This window comes from Calonectris borealis, chromosome 3 (assembly GCF_964195595.1).
Source record: "Calonectris borealis chromosome 3, bCalBor7.hap1.2, whole genome shotgun sequence".
In the NCBI taxonomy this organism is placed as follows: domain Eukaryota; kingdom Metazoa; phylum Chordata; class Aves; order Procellariiformes; family Procellariidae; genus Calonectris; species Calonectris borealis.
Genome location: NC_134314.1, coordinates 33,041,688 through 33,057,561, shown reverse-complemented (window position 1 = coordinate 33,057,561; position 15,874 = coordinate 33,041,688). Strand labels below are relative to the sequence as shown.

The 15,874-nt window shown below is 37.8% G+C and overlaps 1 protein-coding gene across 1 annotated transcript in view; it reads right to left on the bottom strand.

Annotated features, from left to right (window-relative positions):
* The window catches only part of ADGRB3 (adhesion G protein-coupled receptor B3), a 489,232-nt gene that overhangs the window by 203,052 nt on the left and 270,306 nt on the right, over positions 1-15,874 (bottom strand). Inside the window, exons 13-14 of the mRNA XM_075145284.1 lie at positions 5,228-5,374; positions 4,395-4,470 (exon numbers count right to left, since the gene is read on the bottom strand). Of these exons, the coding sequence (XP_075001385.1) occupies positions 4,395-4,470; positions 5,228-5,374 (223 nt within the window). The remainder of the gene's footprint in view (positions 1-4,394; positions 4,471-5,227; positions 5,375-15,874) is intronic.

Genomic DNA, 15,874 nt, shown 5'->3' with positions numbered 1-15,874 from the left:
GTATGGAAAAAAAAAATTCTATTTTTATTAGGAAGAATAAAGTACTTTTCTTTTCTTTTCCCTAATCTCTTGTTTAAAAAGTCCTGCCAAAATTCATTGAATAATATACATGTACCACTAGGATTAAACACATTGTCCAAAAAGTTCTATATTAATGTAATTGCCAAGTTCTCATCTCACACGGTGTTTACAAGACTTACTTTTAACAGACTCTATGCCAGTAAAAATATATTGTATAGGCTGTCTTAGATAATGAAATCCTCATTTTACCCAAGAACACCTGTGATGTACCAGATGGGGATTCTGCGATTAGGTGCTTTGAAAGATTTTTCCTAAAGATATACTGAGTTATTTTTTATTTATTTGTTTGTTTATTTTAAACAAAGAAGTTCCTTGTGATGATGCAGAAGCTTGCATACCTTTTAGTGCTGATATTAAGGAATGTATGGGAATGTGTGTCACCTTTGTTCTTCTGAAAACTACAAAAAACAGGTGTCATACAATCAAATATTTACTTTACTCTCACCCTAACTCCTGTAAAGCCAAGGACTGAAATCACATAGAAAGTGGTAAAGCTTTCTGGATATTTAACTGAAGCCAGTAGAAATCACCTCTTTTATCAGGTTGTCAAGGTATAAATGATGTGGCCTTTGAACTTAAACATGAGCCCATTTTACTTATTTTACCTTGGTTTATTGTTTTGTGTATCTTTATACCCACCATTAACATATTTTGTCAACTGTCATTTTATTTAGAACAGCATCACATAAGATGCTTATCCAGAATGTTTTTTTAATTCATACGTTGTGCGTAGCTACCACACTTCTAGGTATCATATAAAAACTAGATGATGTTATCTCCCTTCACATTTTACAGTGTTTGCTCCATACACAATACTATTGCGGTGAAGCATTTCACTATGTTCAGCACTAAAATGGTTATCACGATATGCTTAAAATAAGATTAGTACAAATAGTAATTAATATAAACCAATGTAAGATGATAGTTTTTCATTGCAAAATGTAAGCAAACAAAAATAAACCTTTTCCAAATGCAGTGGGATGTACAGAAATCTTCACTTCATTCATGTACCTGAACAAGTGTAAAATGGTAAACCACCCCATAATAAATATTCCTTTAAAACCTGCATTGCAGTTCTAATTTTTTCAAAGAGTATAATAGCTCAACAAATTCAGCACTAACCACAGTTGCAGCTTTTTTTCCCATTCAGAATTTCATCTGAATGAACATTAAAATGGTTTGAATGCATCAAATGCATTCAAAAGTATTTAATATCTTCATCAATTACGTAGATAGACAGTGGGATTGAGTGCACCCTCAGCAAGTTTGCAGATGACACCAAGCTGAGTGGTGCAGCTGATATGCTACAGGGAAAGGATGCCATCCACAGGGACCTTGACAGGTTCAACATGAGGTTCATGAGGTTCAACAAGGCCAAGTGTAAGGTCCTGCATCTGGGTTGAAGCAATCGCCAATATCAATACAGGCTGGGGGATGAAGGGATTGAGAGCAGCACTGCGGAGAAGGACTTGGGGATACTGGTGGATGAAAAATTGGACATGAGCCGGCAATATGCGCTTGCAGTCCAGAAGGCCAACCGTATCCTGGGCTGCATCAAAAGAAATGTGGCCAGCAGGTTGAGGGAGGCAATTCTCCCCCTCTACTCTGCTCCTAGAGTGGGGTGAGACCCCACCTGGAGTACTGCATCCAAATGTAGGGTCCCCAGAACAAGAAAGACATGGACCTCTTAAAAGACATCCAGAGGAGAGCCACGAAAGTGATCAGAGGGCTGGAACGCCTCTCCTATGAAGAAAGGCTGAGAGAGTTGGGATTGTTCAGCCTGGAGAAGAGAAGGCTCCAGAGAGACTTTATTGCAGCCTTTCAATCCTTAAAGGGGCCTTATAAGAAAGACAGAGACCAAGGCCGTTAGTGACAGGACAAGGCACAATGGTTTAAACTGAAAGAGGGTAGATTTAGATTAGACATAAGGAAGAAATTTTTTATGGTGAGACACTGGAAGAGGTTGTCCAGAGAAGCTGTGGATGTCCTATCATTGGAAGTGTTCAAGATCAGGTTGCACGGGGCTTTGAGCAACCTGATCTAGTGGAAGATGTCCCTGCCCATGGCAGGGGGGGTGGGCTAGATGATCTTTGAAGGTCCATTACAACCCAAACTGTTCAATGATTCTATGATTCTATGAAAACAGTTTGAAATTGTGCTACCTTTGAGGGACTATTTTAAGCGCATGAGAACAAATTTTGAATATGACTGCCATGGGCAAAGAAATTCAGTGTGAAAGACTTCCTGATGAGGTAAGAGATGTAAGCGTAAAAGTTTCAGTATAACTTCATTATAAATATTAAAGAAGTGCAGAGAAGTACTGAGGCACTGTACTCTGAACAAAGAAGAGACTAGAAGTACTGGGGAATATGTGTTATATTTTTATATCACAGATTAATAATGACTTTTACTCGTTATTCACATACATAAGAGAAAGTAATAGTGCTCGTTTCCTTTTCTTGGGCAGCTGAGAATTGGATTCAAATAATACTGAACATATTCAGAGGCAAAGTGGCATATCTTCATATTTCAATTTCTAAAGACTTCATTCATGAATAGATATACATGGATTATTAGACCATTTGGCTTTAGAAGCTCACAAAATCTCTCTATGAACTGAATTGTATAGAGAAATGGTCAAATTTGCTGTGTAAATCAGTAATTAGCTGAAAGTAGAACAGATAAAAGCAAAAAATTTGGGAACTGAGATGCACTTTCTCATGGTCCATAGTACTTAAGTTGCTGTACTTTTATGTCCCTATTCTGCCCGTATTCCTACTACCTGGGATGCTATTGATTCTAGCGAAAATCTAGTAAGACTTATAAATCTCAATTTTCTAATGGATGAAAAGCCCTGAAAGGCTTTTCTTATAAGCAAATATACAGCATTCAAGGTTCACACTTGTTTTCTGTAAATTAAAACTATTGACCTATGAGAGCTGAAAAGGCATGATCAGAGATTGTGGTTTACAATATAAGGCTCTGAAACGTACATGGCCACCTCGATGCTTTCCTAGGATTGGCAGATTGCCTCTAAGTTCTGCCAAAAAGGACTGACTATAGTAGACATTTGTCTCTGTTTCTTTGAATACGGGAGAAGAGAAGAAAAAATATCTCTCACAAACATCTCTCCCTTCCTGGCTAATTTCAGGAACTGGCACAAGAAATGGAAAGTGCTTAGTGACATTTCAGAAGTGGATGAGTTTTCATTTATACCACGCCTTAAGCATAGACGGCTCTCACCAGCACTCCCCAGGCTTCCAGGTGTCCTGCCAGGACATCACTGTTCAAATTGCACTCTACATCAGAGAGATTTCTGTCCCCTATATTGCAGCTACTCATTGCATAGCGCACTGCAACTTCACTGGGAAGTGTTGTGTTTTTTTTTTTCTTAGAACTGCATCTTTTTTGTTTTCAAATGGATTTTGGCAAAAACCTGTTGTTTCAAATCCTGAAGTTTTGGTTAAATACAGTAGGGAAAGTTATCTGGTGTCTTCCTAATTACTATCCTTTCTAATTATTGTGAATTCATTAGCAGCTATTATGACACAATCTGCACCCATTTCTTTTACTGTAAAAGGACGTTAGTAGACCAATGGTGCACAGGATCATGTGAAATAAGATAGTATTAATGGACCATTAAATGATCTTAACCAGTAATTTGAGAACGGGGGGCGGGGGGGGAAATGCTTATTTCCAAATTGTCTGTTACTGAGTACAGAAAGGAAAAGTGAAACAAGAAACCCTCCTATTTCTTTATGAATGTGTATGGCCCTTGTAACTGACATACCACAGCTGTTCAGGCACATGCATGTCTTGTTTCTAAAATGGATCTTCTCTATAGCTCTGCTGTCCCTTCTGAATACAGCTTGCACTGAAAAAGTACTTGGAAAACTACTACTAAAGACTTCTGTAGAAGTAGAGCAGACAACCTTAGTACATCAGGTTATGATGTAATCACTAGATCACTTGTACTAACTGGACAAACAGCAGTCTGAAGCACAAGTGTAAGTGGCCTGAGCATTAATATACATCAGTGTGCATACTTCTGGTAGAACATTTCTGTAATTAAGCTTATTATAGATTACATAAAATATAAATTAAGTCAATTTGATAAAAAGGCTATTTCCATCATACAAATGACTAAGCACGAAGGAAAGACAAATATACACACATATATTTTAAATAACAGGAAAAAAAATCCAACAATACCAATACGCAAGCAGTCTTGGTTGTCTGCTTTTATCCTGACATGTAGTGTAGTTACTATCTCAAAATAGTTTAATTCATATTGTATTTATGAAATTTCTTACCTCAAAGTGGGCAAAATGAGTTCTAAATTTTTGTATAGAACTGCTCCAAGTACAAATACAGTTGATTCATCTAGTTCTGAAAAAAGTAATGAAAAAAAGATTTTAAAACTCTCTTTCCCAAGCCTTCATCAGCATAAAAAACTGTGAATACCATTTATATTTCTAGTAGAAATTTTATTTTAAATAAAACATCATAATTTTGAATTATATGCTGGAAGTCTCTCATAAAGATGTAGCACTGTCAGGAATATATCAAAAGATTTAAACCACTGAAAATCACATGTTCAAAAAATCCATCATTGTGTACTGACATCCATGCTAGGTCATTTACCTTTATAATTAAGTATCCTGAAAGATTGTCTTCAGAGTTTAATGCTTAGCAACTAAATTCTCTAATGTCAGAGATCTGCACTGCAACGGTATTTGTAACTTGTATCTAAAGCCAGGGTAATTTGGCTGCTGAGCAACCTTTGGTAAAAGTTAGGTGACCTGTTGGAATGGCCCAGTCTGTTCGAGTAGAGCAGCTTCAGGGGGTTCAGCAGAGCTGCACTTCAGGTCATGTCATACCACCACAGGTACAATCCCGTGCACAATAACTAAGCATTAGCTCTTCAACATAGAAAATAATGCCTAGAACTTCTGTAGCGCTTTTTGTTCAAGATGCTGAAATTAAGCCCCATCGTTTCCCTCTGGGATAAGCTGTGGGTACTGGATTTCTTTTGAAGATGGATAAAATAATCACTTCTATATCGTACAGTGGTCCTATGAGACAAAGATTCTGAGTTCCCTTGTTAAAGCTAACACAAAATTAACATGCTGATATGCTTCTTTACCTGTTGACATAGGGGTGAAGATATTTTTTGGAATGACAACCCTGTCTTCTGAGTTTCGTGCCCAATCAACCATTCCTTTTCTTCCTTTCATGGGGAAATTGATGTCAGTTAAAACAGATGCAGCAGGAAGCTTCTGAATGCTAGCCACTAGTAAGAGAAATCACAAAATCAAATAAAATTGTGTTTCATACTTTAAAGCATCATACCATGATAACATACAACAATAACAAAAATGTTTAATAATACATTTCAAGTAAAGCAGGAATTTATAGGACATTAACCGGCACAGAAAATGTAATCTTCTGTATATTATGCAGGTCTACTATGGATTAATTTTGTTGCATTGATCGTATCATTTATCAGCCAGATTCTGATTAAGTTTCTTACAGAGATTATTGAAGGTACTGGCTTATACCCTGAAATTCACACATAAGGACATTGTTGTGTCTTCAGAGCAAATTCTAAAATGATCAAATGTGACAATGAAAGGAAGAGGATGCTGCAAATTGCTTTGGGAAACGTAACTGCTAGATGCAGGCTAATGAAGCAATAACAGAGCTTTTATCCCCTATACAGGCACAATTTCAAGATAGAACCATTAAGGAGATTCACATATTAAAAGACCTCATTGTTTCCACACAAATGAGAATAATGCGGTATAGCACTTGATTTCTTTTCCTTGAAAGAATAATCCCCATTCTGAATTCTTAATTATATTTTTTCCCTCTAAAAAAACCCAAACCCCCAAACAACATCACTATTACATCTGTAACAGATATAGAAAGACAGAAGAAATAGGTGTTAAATCTAATGACAGGCAGTTTGGAATTTTGTTTACTCATCCTCATTTTCTCTCTGTTTTCTAACTCAACTATTATCTGGAAATCAGTTTCAGCTTTGCTGTGAAATCTAAGTATGACTCCATGGCAACACTGTCAGTGTCTAGTAAGACTCAAACTACTTTTAAGGAACTCACAGGGCTGCAAGTGTTTACGTACACTCAGAGAGATGACAAACAACACATTGTAATGTAAGCCATGTTGATAGTCATTTCCTGTGCAATGCTCTTCCTAATCAATTTATGAAGAGGCTAATATAGTTGGAAGAGTTCGGACATCAGGACTATACTTTGATCTGCATAATGATTTCACTGCAAGGACTCTGCAAGCGGGCTAAATATCAAGACAATGGGGGACAGCTGTAAAGGAATCAGAACAGCAAAATTAAAGTAGAAAACCATTAGGTGTCTCATCAGTGGATTTTATTTGAAAGGAAACTAATTCAAATCCAAGAGAGGAGGAAAATTAAGAGGTTAACGATATTAACTCTACAAATGTATTCCTTGATAACTGACTCTTAGTTTCAAATTAGACTGGTTATGTATTATAGAATCACATTAGTGAGGTGGTACTTGAGGTTATTTCAGGCTTTCCATTACAAAACTATCATCAGGGCTTTACAATGCTAGTTACAATCCCCTCTGGGCTGAAACTGGCAAATACATTCCCAGCCCTAAAGGGATGCTTAGTCTTGCAAATTTTCAGGTGGTGTGTGGAGGGAGAAGAGTTCAGGTGTTTCAGAATTACTGGGGCATAAAATGGATTTCGTGTTTTCACACGCAATGAATGGTTATACAGAATATATTAACATAGTAAAAATAGATTTTTTCCATGGTTCTTAAAATCTAAAAAGAATTTTATTTTATTTTCCACATATATAAGATTAAACTGAGAATTATTTAGTTTTCAAAATTAAATACAGCCTGTATAAGACAATATTGGGTTTTTTATTTCCACAATATTTATCTGTGTATCTACCTATCTATCTATCTAATTAGCTAGTAGAGCCTTAATATTTCATCCACCTTTTGGATGACAGTTCCCTTTATTGAAATAGGAAATCAATGTTATTCAATGGAATTCACTCTGCAAAACAGAAAACCACTTTAGGACTGGATAAATGGTGAGGGTCTAGGGTAGTACCTCTCCGGACTCTGTCTATCCCTGTATTTTAAATAGGGCCATTCATCATGGTACCTAAGCACTACTTAGAACCAAAGATTCCAAAATATTTGTTAATATTTAGGTGATGAATAACACAAAACCTAAACATAAAACCTAAACTTTTGGCTTATGGCTTATATGCGATAAGCATAATTTAATTTCACAGAAGATGAAACTTTAACATCTCAAGATTTTGGATCTCTGCATAGACAGAGAGACAGCACACCAATAAACCAATAATTGAAACAGATTTGCCAAAATGCTTGTTCCATGCCCTGCAAAGTCTGCCTCTTACAGATCCACACAGATTATTAGGTCATTCTTTAACCACTTCGCTGAATGATTCTAAGAGGATGTGCCTACTGATTTCCAACATGGCACTGATGTTTGAAGGTATAAAATAATTTAATGGAATCTGACTGGAGGCAACTATTCAGTCCGTCAACATGGCCAGATGGATACATGAAACAGTTCACACCTCTTCAGTGCCTGACTGTGAACTGTATTTTATTTTTTAAAAAAGCTAATATTCTTATTAAATATTAGTCTACATCTCATTTCAATGAGACCTTGGAGCATGACCAGCTGTATTTCCATTGTGAAATGTGGCTTTGCTGCTCTCTAATTAATTTTTAATCTGCAGCATGAAATAATTATTTACTTTATTGTGAACATGAAAATCAACAGACCTTTTAGAGGAGAGTGTGTATAGTTCATGTACTGGATCATTCACATGTCAGAAACTCAAATATCTGTTTCTTATACAATTGTTATACATAGGTAATAATCCAGAATGATATGTAATTCACTTTGTACTTTATTCTGTTCTTTTTATGTTAGGTTTGTATTACAAAATGATGCTTCAAATACTGGAACCCAAATGATTCAGTTCTGCAATTGCCACACAAGCACTTTGCCTTCTCATTTGGAAAAAGCAAAAGTTGTTGTTTTTTTTTTTTTTTAAATTACCATACCGAAACATCTTGTCCTGAATTTGTGAGAACAGTAGCCGATGAAGACAATTACAGCACTGTGGCAGAAGTATTTTTGCTTGTTTATACACACACAGAAGTTGTATAATACTGGAAAAACAGTCAATGAGAATATTAATAAGAATGAGATTGTAAAATGGGAAAAAAAGGATGAAAAAAGAGAAGAAAAACTAAAATGAAAATAATCTAAGCAGAAGTTGAAGAAAATCTACATGTGTCATTTTAAATTAAGGAACTTTAAAATATAAAATTTCCCATATACACCATATAGAGCATGTCTTATTCTCTCAGATAAAACCATAGTTGTGTTATTGCTGTAATACTTTCTTGTGTTCTAATCTGACTACATCTTCTTGGATTGTTTATGCTGAAGACATAATACTGATAAGTAACCAGCCTGGTCACTCCTCAGATCATTCTTACAGTTTGCATAAACCCTGCTGTAGACATAATCAAAACTTTTCCAATATGGAAAACTCTCATTTTTATTTATTTGTATTATTGCAATTCCTATGATATACCAGGCATTGCTAAAAAAAAAAAAAAAAGATGTAGAGCTTGCGTTAATTTGGAAAAATTCTTTGGTTTTGACTTAACCAGCATGAACCAGAAATGAAAAAGCCACTCAGAAGGCTTTTGGTGGGCAAAAACTTAGAGACAGAAAGTTTGAAGGTACAGAAACATGCTTAGGATGCAGAATACGTTGCATTCTTTCATTCTCTGTACAGCTTCTCTTGTTGTGGCTCCTATATACCTTCAATTACAATTTTAATATGATTCCCAAAGGTTAAAAAAAAAAAGTAGAAAAAGGAATCTCTTCCATGGTACTTGACTGTATTCAACATTTGAAGAATGCAGGAAGTAAAGTATAATTTTTATTTCTTCAAAAAATGGCACCATCATGCTTCTGAATCTTGCAGGTAAAATTTATGTGCCCTACATGGAAGAAAACCTCACCTAGCCATAAGCTGGAACACAGAGGAAAAAAAACTTTCCTTTTGGAATTCTTTGAGCATTCTTTTGATGCACATTGGTATAAATTACAAGACAATGGTTCAATTACTCGTAAGAACGCATACATATTTGATGATTCCATAATAATTATTGATTCAGAAAAATCTCTTTAAGTACTCTATTCTAATCAATTTAGTGATTGCTTTGACCCCTAATGGATTCATTTTAATATCCTTTACAAATACATCTCCATTTACCTTTATTTCATTTTCATGCTGCTGTTGCAGACCATACTGTTCTACTGAAAATTTCAGAATTGGCAACTACTAACTGTTCTTACTTACTGAATAAAATAAAATCTCTTTTCAATTGATTAACTCCAAACTCGTAGGAATGGAGAATTTTCCGTGACTATCCAAATGAGCTGATTACACACAGTAATATGTGAACGATGTTTAAGCAGTTTATTTAGAGCAGAACAAAAGTGGTTAATTAATGTGTCAAGAAAATTCTGAGTGAAACAAAAATTGTGTAGTTCTTGTATGCTAGCCCTTGTAGATCATGGCCTAGAATAGAAAAGCTGAAATGTATTGCTATGATTCCTATACCCCTGAATGAGTTATAAGCTGCCTAGTGCAACTTCCAGTAGCTCTCTGACTGATCTGGGTTGCTAAATAATAAAAGATACAGCAACCAAATAAGTGACATGAATCATCTTCCCTTTCTCTTTACTATCCACCCATTAGCCTCCCGTATTGAACAAAAACTGATAACACTTCAGAATCAGCCCCTTGAATAATATTAATTGTGGAGAAGAATTGTGGAATCAGGAGTTTTGGCCAAGATCAGGTAGGACTTTGGCCTGTGCGCTGAGAACTAGCAGGCGTGTACATACGCCTGAGAAAAGACCTGAACACCTGGCTTAGTTGTCCCTTCTGTAAGGAAACTGTAAACATCAAAATGTAAAAGCTCTCAGTTAGGAATGCTGCTTGTGGTTACCCTGAGGTGTGGCCTAATGAGTACCAGCTGATTCAAGAGCCAATGAGTACTAGCTGATTCAAGAGCCAAAACAGGTGAAGGGAATTGTGAGCAGACATGTGATCGTTGCCGGAAGGAAGATTTAAGAGAGGCAACGGAGAGCAACAGGAGGGTGAAGCAATGGAGAGAGAGAGAGACTGTGGGACTGCCCTGTTATGATAAAGGCTCCAGTATTGTATTGTAACAATAAAGGATTCTGTGCATGTATATGTGAGGGTCTGTGCAATCATACACCACAATTAATCACTTGAGAACAGGAAATCAGATTCACTGAAAGATATGACAGAAAAACAACTGGATGTTTGCTCATGGACTAAACACAACTTCATCTCTCACAGTAGAGATTTAGGTTTTAAAATTGCAACACAAGCCAAATTAAACAGTTGATCCCTATCCTTATCAAAGACTGAACCAAAACCTTTAGAAAAGATGCTCAAAATCTGAGTCTGAATTCTGTAGCATTCATGTTTTTACAAAAGACGATAAAACTCCTTTCTCATGAGTGATAACATTCTGGGTTTGTTGTGCTTTACAACACAGTAACTATGTTGATCCCCAATTTACAATCACTTAAGATACAGAGGAATGGGAATTAATTGTTTTAAAAGGCATCAGTACCTTGCCTGAATTGGAAAACCAGATACAAAAATCTAAGGGATTAGCATAAGATGTCAACTTCCGCTTAACCCTCCCTGTCAGAGCAAGAAAGTAAAACTCTGAATTTGATTGAATTTCAGTCACAGACAACAGAGAATGGCTATGCATATTAGCAGCATCATTTGCCCTTGTCCTCTCCTATTTTGACTTGTCCATTGACAGCATACTAGACATATATTATTCAGCATTTAGTAAACTTGAGTTCATCACACAACAGGTTTTGATTTTTCAGACAGAATATTATACTGCCCTTCTGGGACAGCAATTGCTAAATTTATTTCTGGGTAAAGTAGTCATGAATAGAACTGTCATAGATGTTTAGAATAAAGAATATGAAATGATTTTTGTGTTAACATTCAGAATACTGAGTATTTCTGCAAACATCTCTGTTAAGAAGACCCAATTAGAATCATATTTATACATTTTAGAATTATTCTGTTGACCCTAAATGTAAAACCTTTGGCTTTTTATAGAATAAATAAGCTTATTTAAGTCAGCTCATGTTGGATACACGCGGAACAAAGTTTTGCCTGGCTCATCATCAAAGAGCCAGACGGACATATTGAAGATGATATTCGTAACAGATTTGTTCTATCCACTTAAACCCCATCATTTTAAAGACAATCTGCAACACAAATGGTGAAACCCCCTTTTCAAGGAGACCAATTTGTGGATCTCCAGATTTGCTATGGAACTCTGCATCTGATGATCTCCTTTAAAAGGATACAAGGATAAATCCACCTCTTACCACTCGCAAGATGGTGTATAACAGGACTGTGGTGAAGTGACATCCTCTTATATGAACATAAGAACAATCAGGTAATTTTCCCTCTGCAAATAATACTCATGAAATCTCCCTGCAGTGAACCAACATCAAACAACGGCCAGAAAAATGGTCCTAAAAAAATTTAACTTAACAGAACTACTACTTCTTATGACTATCAAGAGAGAAATTATGTCTTCTTAAATTAGAACCTTATAATGCCCTACTGGTCCATGGGCAGACAAGAGAGGGATGTCCCTAGAAGCCTGCCGTGCACTTGCATCCCTGCAGCTCATCAGCCCATAGCAGCTACCCTCTGACTATTCAAGCTTTGTGCAGTAAGACACACTACTGGTACAGGCAGAAGTAGAAGTAGAAGTAGACATTTCATAGATAAGTAAAGCATAAGATTACAATTCTTCTTTTTCCAAACCTTTCCTTGTTCCAGGTATGGAAATAAAAATGGAAAATAAAAACTTAAAAGCTGAAACAGTAATTAGAACATTAAGAATTGTTGTTATGGACAATAAAAGCTTTTTTAAAAAAAAAAAAAATTATGCAAACTATTAAAGTTTACTCCCTGAGAAAGAGTTAGTGTATAGAAATGGCCATAGCATCATAGAATTTGTTCCAGATGCTACTTCTGATGTCCCCCTAGGGGAAAAAATAATAATCTTAGCATTTTTATAATTTTTAATCATTGTTATATTTACTTACTGTTAATGCATACTGTAATGAATATGGCTATTTGCAGCTGGCCAATGTGGAACGTAAAGAACAAAATCACTTTTAAATTTGCAAATCTGAATCACAAGTTTGAAGAAAGCCCAACTGAACTAGTGAAAATGTAAGCAATTTTTTTAGGAACAGTCAGAAGAAATGTGTTCTCATGATAAATGGAATGCTTCCTGAAATAAGTGGTTATTCAGACAAAAGCTTTAAACGAAACATGGTAGGAGGCTGTACTTCATGATGGAGAGGACAACTCCATCTTCTGGGAGTTATATTGAAGAAGATGAAGACATGAACAGCCAAAGACACCCAGAGCCACATCCAAGGTACGCTGTGTTTCTGAAAGCTTTATTTTTTTCCATTCCTCTTAAAATTACTGTGCATTCATGCTACTAAGACTAAGGTCTCCCTTAGCAACTCTTACCTTGTCATAAAGCACTTCTCAAGGAAAAGAAAGACTCAGCATAAAGCAAGACAGAAGATGGAGGCTGATGCAGGAGATGATAGAATGAGTTGGCATTTAAGTGCATGAGTTTTAATGTTACAGACATAAAGGTGAAAACCATGGTGATACTGAGGGGTCAAGGCCACCTGCAACATTATTTTAGATTGACTGCACAGGGAAGGTGCAGAAATCAAGCATTCTTCAGTCACTAAGGTGACTGGAAAAAGTGTCTGTTCTGGTGATTCTAGCTGATAACGAGAGAAAAAGAGAGAGAGACTGAAGGTAATATTAAGGTAGTGAGCTCAGAAGATGGAAATGATGATGAAGCTGTCATCAGAGAAAGGGAGAAAGAAGAAAAGCTGAGAGAGAGAGATCATTTATGTTTATTTATCAGGTTTACTGATGATTAGATATCCACTAAGAACGATTAAAAAGATAGACAGAGAGGACTTGACAGAGGACAAGAGATCAATAAGGGGGCAAACAGATATGAAAATCATTAGCAGGGAATTGATAAAAATATTCCCTCAACATTACATTGCTTGGGGAGATGAAGAGCAGAGGTAGAATGACTGCTTCCCAGAGGTAGTAAATTGAAGCAAAGGAAAGATGGCTGTTGTCTTATGTCTAGGGAAATGACAACTAAATCCTATCACTCAGAAATCTAGAAAGATGTGAACTAAGTTATGCAGGATATTGAAGTGAATTCTCAGGCATGGAGATAGAAGAAATTATGTATAAAAACCACACACAGAGGAAACAAAATAAAGCATGTGAATCAATACATGTTTCTAATCACAGCTTTTTGTAGCAGACTAGGAACAGATCTCTATTACATTTTATTATTGAACAGCTTTTTTAATCACATAAAATGGCATCTTGAAGAACTTTCAGATACACCTATGAGCAAATTAAAACTCAGAGAACCGTAAATTACTCTGGCATAGAATCTCAGAGCATTAATAGTATGGAAGTGGCTAGTGAATCCTAAAAAGTAGAGCCTGATTGTATTGGGTTTGTGTGGCAAGGTTTTGGTAGCGGGGAGGCTATAGGGGTGGCTTCTGTGAGGAGCTGTTAGAAGCTTCCCCTATGTCCAATAGAGCCAATGCCAGCCAGCTCCAAGATGGACCCACTGCTGGCCAAGGCCGAGCCCATCAGTGACAATGGTAGTGCCTCTGGGATAATGTATTAAGAAGGGGGAAAAAAGGAACTGCACAGCTGCAGCTGGAGAGAGGAGTGAGAATATGTGAGGGTAACAACTCTGCAGACACCAAGATCAGTGAAGAAGCAGGGGGAGGAGGTGCTCCAGGCACAAGAGCAGAGATTCCCCTGCAGCTCATGGCGTAGACCGTGGTGAGGCAGGCTGTCCCCCTGCAGCCCATGGAGATTAATGGTGGAGCAGATATCCACCCGCAGCCTGTGGAGGACCCCACGCCAGAGCAGGTGGATGCCTAAAGGAGGCTGTGACCCCGTGGGAAGCCCGTGCTGGAGCAGGCTCCTGGTAGGACCTGTGGACCTATGGAGAGCGGAGACACGCTGGAGCAGATTTGCTGGCAGGACTTGTGACCCCATGGGGGACCTACACTGGAGCAGTTTGTTCCTGAAGGACAGCACCCCGTGGAAGGAACCCACATTGGAGCAGTTCGTGAAGAACTGCAGCCTGTGGGAAGGACTCATGTTGGAGAAGTTCACGGAGGACTGTCGTCCGTGGAGGGACCCCACGCTGGAGCTGGGGAAGAGTGTGAGGAATCCTCCCCCTGAGGAAAAAGGAGAGGCAGAAGCAACGTGTGATGAACTGACCGCAACCCCCATTCCCCGTCCCCCTGTGCGGCTCAGGGGGAGGAGGTAGAGAACTCGGGAGTGAAGTTGAGCCGGGGAAGAAGGGAGGGGTGGGGGGAAGGTGTTTTAAGATTTGTTTTTATTTCTCATTATCCTACTCTGATTTGATTGGTAATAAATTAAATTAATTTTCCCCAAGTCGAGTCTGTTTTGCAAGTGATGGTAATTGGTGAGTGATCTCCCTGTCTTTATCTCGACCCACAAGTCTTTCGTTATATTTTCTCTCCCCTGTCCAGCTGAGGAGGGGAGTGATAGAGCGGCTTTGGTGGGCACCTGGCATCCAGCCAGGGTCAACCCACCACACTGGTTAAAAGCCATTTCCTGCAAAACAGTAGATATGGAGGAAATGCTTGCAGGTGGCCCTCATTTTTACAGCAATTCACCAGGCATGTAGAAATTTCTCCATGTGCCTTCCCAGAAGTGTTCCAGTCAGAGCATCTCAGTGTTTTCTTTATACTTCGGCTCCATGAAGATTGAGAAATTAGACAGAGCAGCAGGTAAGATCCTCAAAAAGCTCAAGCCTGTAGTTATTGACTGGTCCCCTGATCAAATGCATCTGCAGTTGCTTTCTTTTTTAAAACCTGTTGAAGTCAGAGAAAGCATTGCTGGTCTAACACTGCCTGTTAGACTACTGATCTAATGTTTTGAGTACTTCAATTAGGAAGAACTGTGTGCAATCAGGTCCCCCTCTGAAGAGGGGATCCCCATCTGAAGGAATTATAAACCATACCTTCCTTATAAACCAACCACCTTGGATGAGAATATAGAATCATAGAATCACTAAGGTTGGAAAAGACCCTCTAAGATCATCGAGTCCAACCGTCAACCCAACACCACCACGCCCACTAAACCATGTCCCTAAGCACGTCATCTACACATCTTTTAAATACTTCCAACCACTGGGCAGCCTGTTCCAAGGCCTGACCACACTTTCAGTAAAGAAATTTTTCCTAATGTCCAGTCTAAACCTCCCTTGGCACAATTTGAGGCCATTTCCTCTTGTCCTATTGCTAGTTACTTGGCAGAAGAGACCAACACCCACCTCACTACAACCTCCCTCCAGGTAGTTGTAGAGCGCGATGAGGTCTCCCTTCAGCCTCTTCTTCTCCAGGCTAAACAGTCCCAGTTCCCTCAGCCACTCCTCATAAGACTTGTTTTCCAGGCCCTTCACCAGCTTCGTTGCCCTTCTCGGGACATGCTCCAGCACCTCAATGTCCTTCTTGT